This window comes from Platalea leucorodia (genome assembly GCF_965183815.1).
Source record: "Platalea leucorodia genome assembly, chromosome: 3".
NCBI classification, from domain to species: domain Eukaryota; kingdom Metazoa; phylum Chordata; class Aves; order Pelecaniformes; family Threskiornithidae; genus Platalea; species Platalea leucorodia.
In genome coordinates this window covers 98,354,679-98,368,501 of record NC_138825.1, presented here as the reverse complement: position 1 = coordinate 98,368,501, position 13,823 = coordinate 98,354,679, and the positions used below count along the sequence as shown (strand labels likewise).

The 13,823-nt window shown below is 38.1% G+C and overlaps 1 protein-coding gene across 1 annotated transcript in view; it reads right to left on the bottom strand.

Annotated features, from left to right (window-relative positions):
- Positions 1-13,823, bottom strand: part of EYS (eyes shut homolog) — a gene marked incomplete at its 5' end in the record, with an annotated part of 904,266 nt that overhangs the window by 295,355 nt on the left and 595,088 nt on the right. The window contains 2 exons of the mRNA XM_082305491.1: positions 11,414-11,505; positions 13,287-13,477. Coding sequence (XP_082161617.1) covers positions 11,414-11,505; positions 13,287-13,477 — 283 coding nt within the window. The remainder of the gene's footprint in view (positions 1-11,413; positions 11,506-13,286; positions 13,478-13,823) is intronic.

Genomic DNA, 13,823 nt, shown 5'->3' with positions numbered 1-13,823 from the left:
CCCCCTTTTGTTGAAGTGGCTTCTCCAAAAACATATAAAAGGACACCCCTCTTTTTAAAGACAGACTTTGTTTAGAGCACAAGATAACCAGATTTTTAAGAGGTAACTTTTTAAATAATGAAAATGTAGAAATAAGTGTGATAGAGCAAAAAAAAGGCTTGAAAGTAAATTTATTCTCTAACTTGAATAAATTCTTTACTATATACTGTTGGTCCCGAAAAAAATCTCCTTCCTTCCATGATTTTACAAGGCTCACCTTAGTGCTTGCTTCCTACAGCAGGCAGACTCTGTTTTTTTTCAGGATTTTCCCAGTCTGCGCTGTTGCTGCAGACTCTGCAAGCTCCATCCCGTCCTTTAGGGAGACAAAGCTTATTTGCTTTCAGAAGAGGAGCTATCTCCCTGCCTCCAAATGACTCTGACTGAAAGGGAATCATGCAGGATAAAGTAGAAAGACAGCTTCCTTCTCACTAAGTAGGAGTTACAGTGTACAGTATTCAAACAGCTCTGTCTGAATAAACAAGACAGCTGTACTGCTTGTCCCGCTCTCTGCATATCCCTCTTTCTTCACTGAGAAAAGGATGGCTTGCATTATCTTTCAAATACTCATGCTGCCTCGTATCTGCCTCAGTACAATAATTTTCATAAAACTTATGCCTTCAGGCTTCTGGATGCAATGTGCAATGCCTAACAGCATTTTTCTCCCAGTACAGAACTGGCTAATTATTTTTGTTTCTCCATTCTCTGGGGCATCTCTCAAATAGAAGAGCTTGAGTTTTGTGGTGAAAGGATAGCTAGCAGGTAAAAAAATCTTTGAGGTGAGAGTAAATTACACCTCTCAGATGTCTCCCACTGCTTGTTCTTATAGTCAGGGTCAGATACCTGAGACACAGGGTTAGCAGGGTCAGAAAGGAATCTTTACCCAGCTTTTATTTTCAGCTTTTCACTGAAGTACTGGCTGCAGTTGGCCAGCCAGAATCATTTGGATATATAAATCCCTCACCAATACTGTGGGTTTAGGAAGAAGTGACCACAGTAGAATGTATCTTAGGAAAATATTTAAGAAATAGAAGGGTTTGATTTAACTGAAGTCTGTGGCTTTCTGAACAAAATACTGATCATTTATGACATAGAAAAGGTCAAGCTAGTGGTCCCTTGGTGGTCAAATGCGTGGTCCCTTCTGGTCTGGAACTCTAAAATCAAGAAATTTTAGAAATTGTATCTTAGATAACAATGGTAGCCTATGGTATCTTATTCTGTAGTGTTCAAATGATGCAACATGCTCATCCATAGAGGGGAAAAGAAGCTCTATAAAATATTCTCTAAATGCTACACTGTTTTTCCCCTAAGCTCCCTCTGTGATATCTGGTGTATTTACTCTTAATTAATATGCATATATTGTATAAAATATATTGATATCACATGTGAAAACATGAAAACTTAAAATCATTTTGTTTAGGAAGTCAAAGGGTTCAGCACATTTAAGTGTATAAAAGAAACTACAGGATGGTGTGTATTATATATATTAGATCTGCTTTCCAAATAACAAAAAACATTCAGAAATAGGATATTGTTGTGCTCTATTAGTTTTTATACGGAAAAAATATTTCAAACGTATAAAAGATGTCAGTCAATATTGTAACTACTTTGAAAAATTATCAATTTGGGCTATTCTGAGAATAAAATTATGAACAGTCTGGGAAATTAATAATGTGAAGAATGGAGTTAAGAGTTACTCTATAGATCACATGAGATAGAACATGATTTAAATATGCTTAAACAGACAACCAGCTAAGGACATGTCCTGAGGAAAAGCCTCTGGCAAATACATAAATTGTTGAGACAGTCATCTCTAAAAAATATGGAATTCAGTGATATGCAGCAGCCAGTAAGAGCAGGCATGTTGTTTCTCTGCTTTTTCTACTGAAGACAGAGAAAGGCAATTGTAAGTAAGGAAAGAATGAATAGTTTGTGAATCTAGAAATAAAAATATAGTTTTGTTTTTCACAATAATGACACTTCAAAGAATAGATAATCATTTTGGTAAAGTAGTTCTACTACTGAAGTTTAAGATGTTCTCTTCTCAGAAAAAAAAAAAAAAAATTAAGCTAACTGGTACTTTGAAAATACCTAAGATTAATAGAAAATAACTGCATTTATAGACTGTACATGAAACTAATTTCTGGTATTTGTACACAAAAATAATCTTCAGCTACAGAAATCAATGTTTACTCACAAAGCAAACTGGGTAAGTATAACTTCATTGATTGCCTATCACTTTCCTTAATATTTCTTCAGCAGCTGATACCATCAATGCATTCTCAGTATTCAACCTATATATAAACCAGTTTACTTATCTAAGTTTATTATTGTTTAACTGTTCTGATGATTTTTAGTGAGGAGATGTATTTGTATTTACATTGCTATTCCTCTCTAGCATCTACAAAGTCATTATTTCCCTAGTGCTCTAAGTCATAAAAAAGGGAGGATTAGGTTCTTGGACAAAAAAAAAGTATAATCTGAAAACCATTGTTGATTGAACATCTATTCTTAAGAAGAACCACCATTTACTTTGAACACTTGACCTCCAAATAGAAAGATACATTAAGCTACATTTAAGTATCAAGTATTTATGAGATAAAGTAATGAATAAAATTAGTCACAGGAGGGAATGTTATTAGCCTAGCTCCCCTTCCACTTATCTAAGAAAGGATTAAAACCAAATTAATTCTCTCTAAATGTACTGCGCGAGTTAGTAGAATGAACGGGAAAATACATGAGAGATATTCTGACTAGCAAGATTTCAAAACTTTTCCTCTATTTAGTGCTTTTTGATTCCTATTTGGTTTCAATCTCACAGTCCATGAATCAGAATCTCCTTTGATTCTCTTGCTTCAATTCAGCATTGCCATTTCTGTGGCACTGTCATGCTCTGCCAGTGGGCAGTAATAGTGTCACTGTGTAACAGAAGTCTTCAGCATCTAGAAATTAGTTTTCCACTTTTTGAGCTACTTGTGCCAATAGTCACTCTTTGTTGTTGCAAACTCAGTGTCTTTTTCCTTTCAGATGTATTCCAGAATACCCTTTTTGAGGGATATTCTTCAGTTCTTCCTGTTCATCTGTGTGATAGTCACCAGAAGTATTTTAGGTTAAATTTCTTTATCTCTGTCCAAAAAAAACTAAACCAAACCAAAAAAAGAATCCTTCCAATTTTCATAATAATTCATGATCAACTCATTCCTATTTTCCACCTTACAAATCCAGGTCTTAACATTAGTATCATTATTTCAAAAGTTTTCATAATTTTTGTTCCACTTTAAATACATCTGTACATCGAAACTATATTCTCAAATCAGTCTTAGCCTCTCTGCAATGGATACTGGACAGTAACTAGCAGATATAACCTAGTTAGGTTATCAAGACACAGTGGAATTTAGGAAACAAGAAATGTCATTTTATTACCAGTGTTAATATATCATAAATGAATTAGACTAAATCTAATAAACTGGACTTTTTCCAAGTAAGACCATTGAGCTGGGAAAAGTTTCAGACTATACAAAAATTAGAAATTATGAGATAAGTCAGCACTTGTGTTGTATTTCATATACCCCTAGTTTTACACTAGGCACTTTAGGAAGGACTGAAAAAAAAGACCAACACAGCCATGGCTAGGAAAGTACATTTGTGAGGACCCTATCAGTAGCCAGTTTAGAGGTCCAACAACTTCCTAAATCATTTGTAATGGTAATAAATACAAATCAGGCTTAACCCTGGGTATGTCCAAGTACATCAACAAATGTCCTGCAGTTGATGCAAGTCTATTGATAGCTTCCTTGGGAGAGGCCCAGAAAATGAAAAGAGCATTAAGTTATCTTATACCAATAATACACTTCTTACAGCATTATATAAATATTGAATACACTTCTACTCTAATTAAGTAGCAGCCATTGCTATTAATATGTTGTGGCTTACACTGTTTTTTGAGGAGTTGACCCATTAAGCATGTTTTCATTACGTAGAGTATATGGCATTTACACAGTACATGAAACAACAGATGGATGACCTCTTCACCTGTATGCTGTTGTGTTAAAAATCAAGGCCAATGTTCAGCTCTTTTGTGATAAAATAAAAATAGGAATTTACAATAAAAGTGAAATAAAGAGAAACAAAACAGAGAAGCATCTGCAGTTTTTTCTAACCACTTTATCTATCATCTGCTTATCTTACCTGCCTGAAAGCCCTAGGGAAAATAGGAGCTTTGTAGCATATTCTGAAGGATAATAAATACAGCATATTTTGCACCATATGGATTATCTCAGGCCTTCATAAAAAGCTATCAAAAGCAAGCAATATAAAAGCTCCAGAGTGAGCATATGCTGCATTATGGCATGATTAGAAAGGTATTTTTCTGACTAGAGGAATCAGAAAACATCTACGTCTCAAAACCAAGACAATCAATCACCAGAAGTCCTATAGTTAACTAGTGCAAACCTCAAATTGCAAACATCATGAGTTAAAGGAGAAGAATAATGCACTCTTTAAAGCAAATTGCTACATTTTGCAGTTGGTTTCTAGACTGACAGAGAATCTACACCAGTTTTCTAATCGTAATGGTCACAAGTCGATTAAAAAAAATTCAAAGTGGATCGATTTATTTTAAAGAAAGAAGTTGTATTGGTGATATCTACTGCATAATGCAATTTATAAGCTGATAGCTTTGCTAAAGCAATTGACAACTGTGATCTGAGATTAAAAGTAAAATAAAAAATGTTTTGTTTTAATCAATGAAATTAAGACACTATTATTATCAGTACTGAAATGATTATTGAAATGGAGCATAGTGGACCAAGAAAAGGACAAATTTCTAATACTGCTGCTGCAGTTTGGCCTGTTTCTGCAATACATGTTACATTATCAACTTGTTTTGATGACAAAGATTGAAGAAGATAAATCATAAAGCAGTTAATGAATATAGTTTTATAAGCGCTGGAATGAGAAGACTGTGGGGTAGAGCATCCCCTGCATTGCCAGTAAGGTAACTGTGTCTTCACAACAAAACCCAACATGTAAACTTCCCAATGCTTGAGTCCCTTTAACAGTTCCTTCCCTTCATAATACCCTGCAGAAATCTAATCCCTGTGGGATATCGCCCATATCAGTTTTTCACTGTAGCTCTTTCACTTCCCTAGTAACATTCTTAAGAAAACCAAAACCATACAATCAGATATATGAGTGAAACAGCTGCAATGATTTTCATTAATAGCTAGACTTAGTAAACAACTGTACTAGCTTACATCTAAAACAGAACTCTCAGGCACTGCTCTGAGGCAAACCTTGGCAACGTGTTGGTTTTAGCAGCCAATGCCATAAATAAAGACTAATCTTATACAAGAACTTATCTCTTATCCAAAATTATCAGGTTATCCAAGATCTTGACACAAATCCAGTCCTGTTATTATATCCAGTTTTATTAAATTGTTACAACTGTTGTAGCCACAATATTCCATCATCATGAAAAATGTGTTCCAGCAATGCTGCTGTTTTACTTTCAGCATGAATATTCTGGTGGACTACGAGAACTGGATATAGTGTAGTGTCTGACAGTAATATGCACGTTTATTTGCAAACATTAAAAGGTGTGACATTTCTTTTATTCACACCAGGAATGATTTCTGTGGGATAAAGGAAGCAATAAAATGTTCCCCTGTAAGCAGAAAAGGAAGATATTATCACTACCTAATTTTCACTGTATTTCAACTTGTATTACACAACACTCACTACTTTTAAGTCTATTTCTTTCATTTAATATGATATTGTAGAGGCAGTATATTCTTTCCAGATGGTTTATCTTCAGTAACTGAAATGCATTGCTTTTAGTGAATTTGAAAGACAAAAATCTTTTCATCACAAGGCCACGTTCAAAGGGCTCCAAAAAAATAGGAATACTTTAAGTAATCAGAATGAGCAGTTTCTTTCAACAAACTACTACAAAACCATTTTTTTTTTATTACCCATGATGTCCGTTCATAATACTTAACATCTGCAGAACAAAGAAAATCCCACACTCTGCATGTCCGCTATGTTATAGAATTCAGTATCTCCTACATTCCCATCCTGACTTCGCCAACTTCCCAGATACCATTGTTAAAATTTAAATTACTTATCTCACTGCAAATCAGTTCTGTGATGATTAAACAATGTTTGGAAAGCTCTAGACAGCTGCTGAATAAGTTAAGGCAATTTTTCACCAAAGTTATTTTAAGTTTTACTGTGCTGTATTATACTACAGTTAATTAAATTAAATGTTAACTTCATAAAACAAGTAACATATTTCAAGAGTGACTCTATCAAATCTAATTGTCAACAACATGTATTTAATTGTTAATAAAGAAAAAACTATGTAAAGCAGTGGTTATACTTTTCCATACAGCATATAAATTTTCTTAAGTAACTCAAGCACATGTGAAGGTGAAAAGAAGAAGCAACTTCTAACCAAATCCTTCCGACATCTGTGCCATTAAGATTTTAAATCTTAGAATCATAGAATCGTTAAGGTTGGAAAAGATCTTCAAGATCGAGTTCAACCGTAAACCTAGCACTGCTAAGTTCACCACTAAACCATGTCCCTAAGCATCACATCTACACGTCTGTTAAATACCTCCAGGGATGGAGACTCAACCACTTCCCTGGGCAGCCTGGTCCAGTGCTTGACCACCCTGTCACAAAAGAAATTTTTCCTAATATCCAAAACCTCCCCTGGTGCAACTTGAGGCCATTTCCTCTTATCCTATCGCTTGTTACTAGGGAGAAGAGACCGACCCCCACCTCACTACAACCTCCTTTCAGGTAGTTGTAGAGAGGAATAAGGTCTCCCCTCAGCCTCCTCTTCTCCAGACTAAACAACCCCAGCTCCCTCAGCCGCTCCTCATAAGACTTGTGCTCCAGACCCTTCCCCAGCTTCGTTGCCCTTCTTTGGACACGCTCCAGCACCTCAATGGCCTTCTTGTAGTGAGGGGCCCAAAACTGAACACAGTACTCGAAGCGCGGCCTCACCCCTGCCGAGTACAGGGGCACTATCACCTCCCTGCTCCTGCTGGCCACACTATTCCTTGTACAAGCCAGGATGCCATTGGCCCTCTTGGCCACCTGAGCACACTGCTGGCTCATGTTCAGGCAGCTGTCAACCAACACCCCCAGGTCCTTTTCCGCCAGGCAGCTCTCCAGCCACTCCTCCCCCAGCCTGTAGCGTTGCATGGGGTTGTTGTGACCCAAGTGCGGGACTCAGCACTGAGCCTTGTTGAACCTCATACAGTTGCCCTCAGCCCATCGATCCAGCCTGTCCAGGTCCCTCTGTAGAGCCTTCCTACCGCCCAGTAGATCAACACTCCCACCCAACTTGTTGTCGTCTCCACAACATCGTCTTAAAACAATGTCCAAAACCATTTCCAGTCTACTAAAGTTAAGAGAGTGAATAATTAGTAATTGCTCACCAATTAGCCTGTGTATTGGGTTTGCATGGCAAGGTTTTGGTAGCAGGGGGGCTACAGGGATGGCTTCTGTGAGACGCTGCTAGAAGCTTCCCCTCCATCTGACAGAGCCAATGTCAGCCGGCTCCAAGATGGACCCACCACTGGCCAAGGCTGAGCCAATCAGCGACGGTGGTAGTGCCTCTGTGATAACGTATTTAAGAGGGAGGGGGGGGAACTGTGCAATTGCAGCTGGAAAGAGGAGTGAGAAAAGGTGAAAGAAACAGCCTGCCGACACCAAGGTCAGTGAAGGAGGGGGAAGAGGTGCTCCAGGCACCGGAGCAGAGATTCCCCTGCAGCCCCTGGGGAAGACCATGGTGAGGCAGGCTGTCCGCCTGCAGCCCATGGAGGTTAACGGTGGAGCAGATATCCACCTGCAGCCTGTGGGCGACCCCACGCCGGAGGCAGGTGGATGCCTGAAGGAGGCTGTGACCCTGTGGGAAGCCTGTGCTGGAGCAGGCTCCTGGCAGGACCTGTGGCCCCATGGAGAGAGAAGCCCACACTGGAGCAGGTTTGCTGGCAGGATTTGTGACCCCGCAGAGGACCCACGCTGGAGCAGTCTGTTCCTGAAGGACTGCACCCCATGGAAGCGACCCACGCTGCAGCAGTTTGTGAAGAACTGCAGCCTGTAGGAAGGACTCATGATGAAGAAGTTAATGGAGGACTGTCTCCGATGGGAGGGACCCCACGAAGGAGGGGAAGAGTGTGAGGAGTCCTCCCCCTGAGGAGGAAGGACAGGCAGAGACAACGTGTGATGAACTGACTGCAACCCCCATTCCCCGTCCCCCTGCGCTGTTGGGAGGGAGGCAGGAGTACAGTTAAGCCGCAGAAGAAGGGAGGGGTGGGAGGAAGGTGTTTTAAGATTTATTTTTATTTCTCATTACCCTACTCTGATTCGATCAGTAATAAATTAAGCTAATTTCCCAAAGTCAAGTCTGTTTTGCCCATGATGGTAACGGGTGAATGATCTCTCCCTGTCCTTATCTCGACCCATGAGCTTTTAGTTATATTTTCTCTCCCCTGTCCAGCTGAGGATGGGTAGTGATAGAGTGGCTTTGGTGGGCACCTGGCATCCAGCCTGAATCCCATAAATAGTATGCACTCCTTCTCTTTCAACAGCAAAAATCAGTGTGGTCCATCTTACCTGAGCTGTCCTGAAATAGTTACCGTTCTCTGCACATAAAAGAAAATAACTCTTTCTTCCTTCCTTTTTAGGCTCAAAAGTAACACTGGAAATAGAAATCGGGTTGTTTTTCTCTCCAGCTATTGACATAGGCTGATTTATCGATTCAAGTTATATGCTGCTCGATGGAGGCGGGGGAAAATGCATAAAATAGGTGCACTCACATCATGGTAGTTAATGCATCCCTGAGTAATGTCAATGACATGGCAGTTCTAATGCTCTGGTGCCAGGGGAAAGGATGTTTTTCATCAAGTCTCCTACAGTACTGAGGGTTCAGGTATTCATACTTTTGTTATCTTCAGGATTTTAGACCTTTCTTAAAATGCACAACAAAGGAATAACAACAGAATTCTAATGGATTAAACTAGCTAACAGACTAAAAAATTTATGTCTCCAGTCCTTATCCACTTTCTCTGTGTCACTTGGGTTTTTTTAGACTTCTTTGGTATTCTACCTCAGTTGTCTTTAATGGACTTGCAGAGTCCTTGATTATTTAGTCACCATTCACACAGAAGCTGCTTAATGCCTTTATCATCTTTATATCTCTTCTCTAAAAAAAAAATCCAATTCTACTTTCTCTGTTTTGAGATTGAGAGGGAGTCAAAAGCAGAGAAATAAACAGAACTGGGTATGTTATTCAAGATTTTAGAGAATCCCACTTTTATCAGTGTCATAGAGATATCTTCTATTCCATCCTGGTGAGAGAGGAGCTTAGACTTGCTTTTAGATTCCATTAGCATGGTTTGGTTTTATGTTATTCCCTTTGTGGGTGATAAGCACAACTGCAGTAAATTACTGGCCTTTGCTCCTTACGTTAGTCTGCATTGTCTTACTGTGTCGTCTGGAGCTTGAGACTGATTTGCCATGCTGGAAAAAAAAATGACAGCAATGATAGCTGAAATGCAGCAACAAACTGTAGTCCCTCTCACTGATACTCACTGCCACATCTGAGGCAGCAAGGCACAATACAATGGATACAATCACCACTACAGCTTCCCATAGAAGCTAAGGGTCCAGTTCATGCAATCATAGAATCATTAAGGTTGGAAAAGACCCTTAAGATCATCGAGTCCACTGTTAACCTAACACTGCCAAGGCCACCACTAAACCATGTCGCTCAGCACCACGTCTACCCTTCTTTTAAATACCTCCAGGGATGGAGACTCAACCACTTCCCTGGGCAGCCTGTTCCAATGCTTGTAGCTGCCCTGCAAGAGTGCTGCATTTAGCTACATTTGGACAGATCTAGCTATAAAAGGCTTATTCCAGTAAAAGGATTTTGTTCCTTTTGTACCCCTCCACAAACTTTTTAGGGAGTCATTTGCTCCTGAGAGACAAGCAGACAGCTAGCTCTCTTTCTTCTTGCTGGACTAGAGGACTTGGACCTATTTTAATCTGTCTAATAGGAACCAGGCACCTGGAGAGCTCACTAGGACTCATGGCTAATGTTCCCATAAAACGAAACCAAAACTTTCTCTTCCAAGTTCTTAAAAGGTTGTGGATTCTAACAGCACAGACTTTTGGTCATTAGATACATATATGTACGTTTGCTTGGTTAAAAATAAAAAACAAAACCAAAATACATGCAGGTCACCATTGCCCCTGTGCAAAGAATCTTTTTTTCACAAGTATTTGAAAAGGATCCACTTCTTATTAGTGATCCAGATTCCCAGTTTAACTTAGTAACAAGATTAGTGCACCCTGGTAATCTATAACAGATGTCTGAACTGTATTTAGACTGCTGTTCTGGAAATCTCAACTAAACCAAAAACTGACTCTCTTTTTTCTGACTGACTCTCTTTTTTCTGCCCCCCACCTCCCCCACCCCCCTTTTTTTTTTTTGGAAGTGCAGATGTCCGTCTCTCAAAATCAAGTACAGAAGTACAGCTGATTTTGGTAGGTCATAATTTGGTAGGTCAGAATTACTTTGTTCAGCTTCACAATTCAAGGGAGTCACCAATGTTTGATTACAAAGCCTGCTCGACTTTGGTTTTCCGCACATCTATTCCCAGACACCACCAGGTGCTTCTTCCCTTTTGATTTCGTGTAAGATAGCCAAATGTGATTGCTTTGGTTGGCCTTCTTGTGGATTCTTACAATGGTGAGTATTTATATTATTCCAAAACATACATTTGCCTTTCCCGTTATGTTGCCATGACAGGAAACAAAGAACATGGAAAACCTACTACCTACTTCATTTTCCTTTCATTTTATCCTCCTTCAGTTGCCAGTATTGTTACTTTTACAGGAGTAATATATCCTATTATGACTTGCAAGTCAATGACAGCAACAAAAGTCATAGTGCTGCTTCTACCTATCTATCTGTTTTCCAAGATTTTTCTATTAGTCACACTCTCACTGTTGGCAATTCAACTGTTTCCTGCACTAAGCAGCTTGGACCTACGGCACAGTAGCTTCCCTCCCTGAATATTTATCTTTGCTATGGTACATGATTTCAGTGAGAATAAATTTATTTCCATTGAGCGCTTCAGTGATGTGATGAGCACTGTCCAACTGTACTATAGTTTTAACCATTCTTTCCAAGGATGTGTTGTAGTCCGTGCTGCCATAACATGATTTTACTGCACATGTTCAAGTATCACTTATAGCTAATGGGATATAATATCATTGGAATTTACGAACTATCCAACCTAGATGATCTTTGAAGCAATTATAAACACAGACAACAATAAAATACAAAACTTACCTAATCTGCACTTTATACCAGCGTCCATTATCCACTCTAGCAGTAGTAGTGATGTTTTTGACTTCTGCTGCTTCATCACATGAAAACTGGTACTACAGAGTGGGAAAATGCTTTTATTACTTAATTTCTAATAATTAAACAGTTACAGGCTTAGAAACTTGAATTTAAAAATAACAAATGGCTTCATAAAAACCTGAAGAATGTCATGTGTATCAAGGAAAACTAAGTTTTCCTTAAAGATCTGGATCAGGAAATCTATTGTACCAGAAATATACAATCACACATATATGCTTCCTAGCCTGCATGAAAATGCTTTAATCTCTGTGTATTGTACAATCAGGTATTATGGGCCTGATTTGCAAAGAACTTGACCATCTGCAACCCAGTTGAAATTAACATTGGCCACGGGTGAATTTTACTTACCATTTTATGGCCTCCTTACACTTCCAAACACGTAATGTAGCATGCAGGCTTGAGCATTTTGGAACACCATTTAATTTCCTATACTAATGCGAACAAGCACTTGATTTCATGGTTTGTCTACTTGTAATTGTAGCTTGATTGTGAGCTTAGAACCATTTGTTCATTGGGCTTTAAATCTACATTTAATTGACCGGCTTTGTGAATGATTAAGTGAATTCAATTAGTTTTAACATGGCACACTGGGATCTCTGAATAGATTTTTGTCAATTAAAGTACTTTCATATTTTATGGTGCTTATGATATGTTAGAAAAATATTTTTCTGCATCATTACTTTACCATGAATACAAGTAAGATGGACTTAAAGCCGTCAATATTTTCTAAACTTTGGATAACTTCCTGCCCCTGACTAATCTCATTTGTTCTGGATAAAGATAGTCACAATATAATAAACCACAGCAAATCACAATATAACAAAATAAAGTAACAGGTTATTTTCTTCTTTTTCTGTTTATCTGCAATTTATATATCTTTTTAGTATGAACATGCTTTTTAAACATGAAGGCAAATATAATTAAAATTTGCTGTTCCTAACACCATTTCACAGTCATTGCAGAAGAATATAATTACAGCCAAAATTTTGGAAATCTTTAACACAAAAATGGAAGATCCATTATGAGATAAGTAACTTCTCTTTTACTATGTTTTTATAGCCTCTTTAGTTTCTGCCCATCTCTTCATAAAGCTCAAGCTTTATCTCCTCCTCAGAAAAGAAGGAATAATTTGCCAAAGGTAAAGATATACTGGGATACACACTTTAACCATTAATGTTTATAAACAAATGTATTCCTATATAGTTTGTCCACAAAAGCAAAGCAAATTTTTGGAAGTTTTTTGGGATCCTGTGGAACTGTGAATTAACATGATAGGTCAAGTAGAAGGTTTCTTTCTACTCAGAGCCACATGGTAACAAAGAGACACTCTATTTCCTTACACAGTAAATTTTCCTATGACAATTCACTCAATTCCACAGCCCCTCTTATAGCAATTTTAATGAACTTGGACATGAGGAGGTTCAGTAGGTTCAGGCTTCATATGTAGAACAGAATACCTTAATTCGTACCAGTTGTTAAGACAAAACCTACATTCTTTATTTTTGCCTTTTAATACGCACTTTAGATATGAGACATTCCAGTTATAATTGGATTCATCCAATTATTGATTGGATTCAATTCTCCTCAAGCACCACCTCTTGTGACACATATTAATCACATTAGCCATGAATTTGCCCTAACAGATAGCAACTTTGACAAATATTTTCCTTAAAATACTAAAGAATCTCAAGACTCTCTATCTCTATCTACTATCTTCTACAGCAGGAAACAGAAAAAAATTTTTACAGATGCTAACTTCTACTTACTTCTCCTTCAGTGGGAGATTTTGATGCCTTACCTGTAAGGTGCCACGTTTGATGAAAAGCTGCATTAAAAAATGTCCTATTGTTTCTGGGCTCTGTTCAATATACAGGAGGAGTCCATGAGGATTATAGGTCTTAAATTCCAAGTGGATGAAGTTTTGCATGTTCAAATGCAAGCCTTGAAATTCCAGGTAAGAATCACCGTAATACCGAGCATAACTGAAGTCTGTAAACAGAATTTTGAGAGATATAAGGATACAAAGACATTCTTCTTCTTCACCCACTGGTTTCTTATTCTGCTAATGGTAGCAAAGATATAGGATACTCTTTTACATCTGTCAAGGAGACAGACATGAATCTGAAAATTGATGTTAGTTTTCTTTTGTCAAAGACTAACGCCGCAAATTTATGAAACTAGACATAAAGGTTTAGATCAAATTATATTAAGCAGACAACCAGGATCAATGCCTGAAAGAAAAGGCTATGAAGATGATAACACTTGGAATATATTTAGCAGCTTTGGCTCCCTGTAAGTCACGAATACTTTTTTCAAAGTTAAGCAGTCACATAGT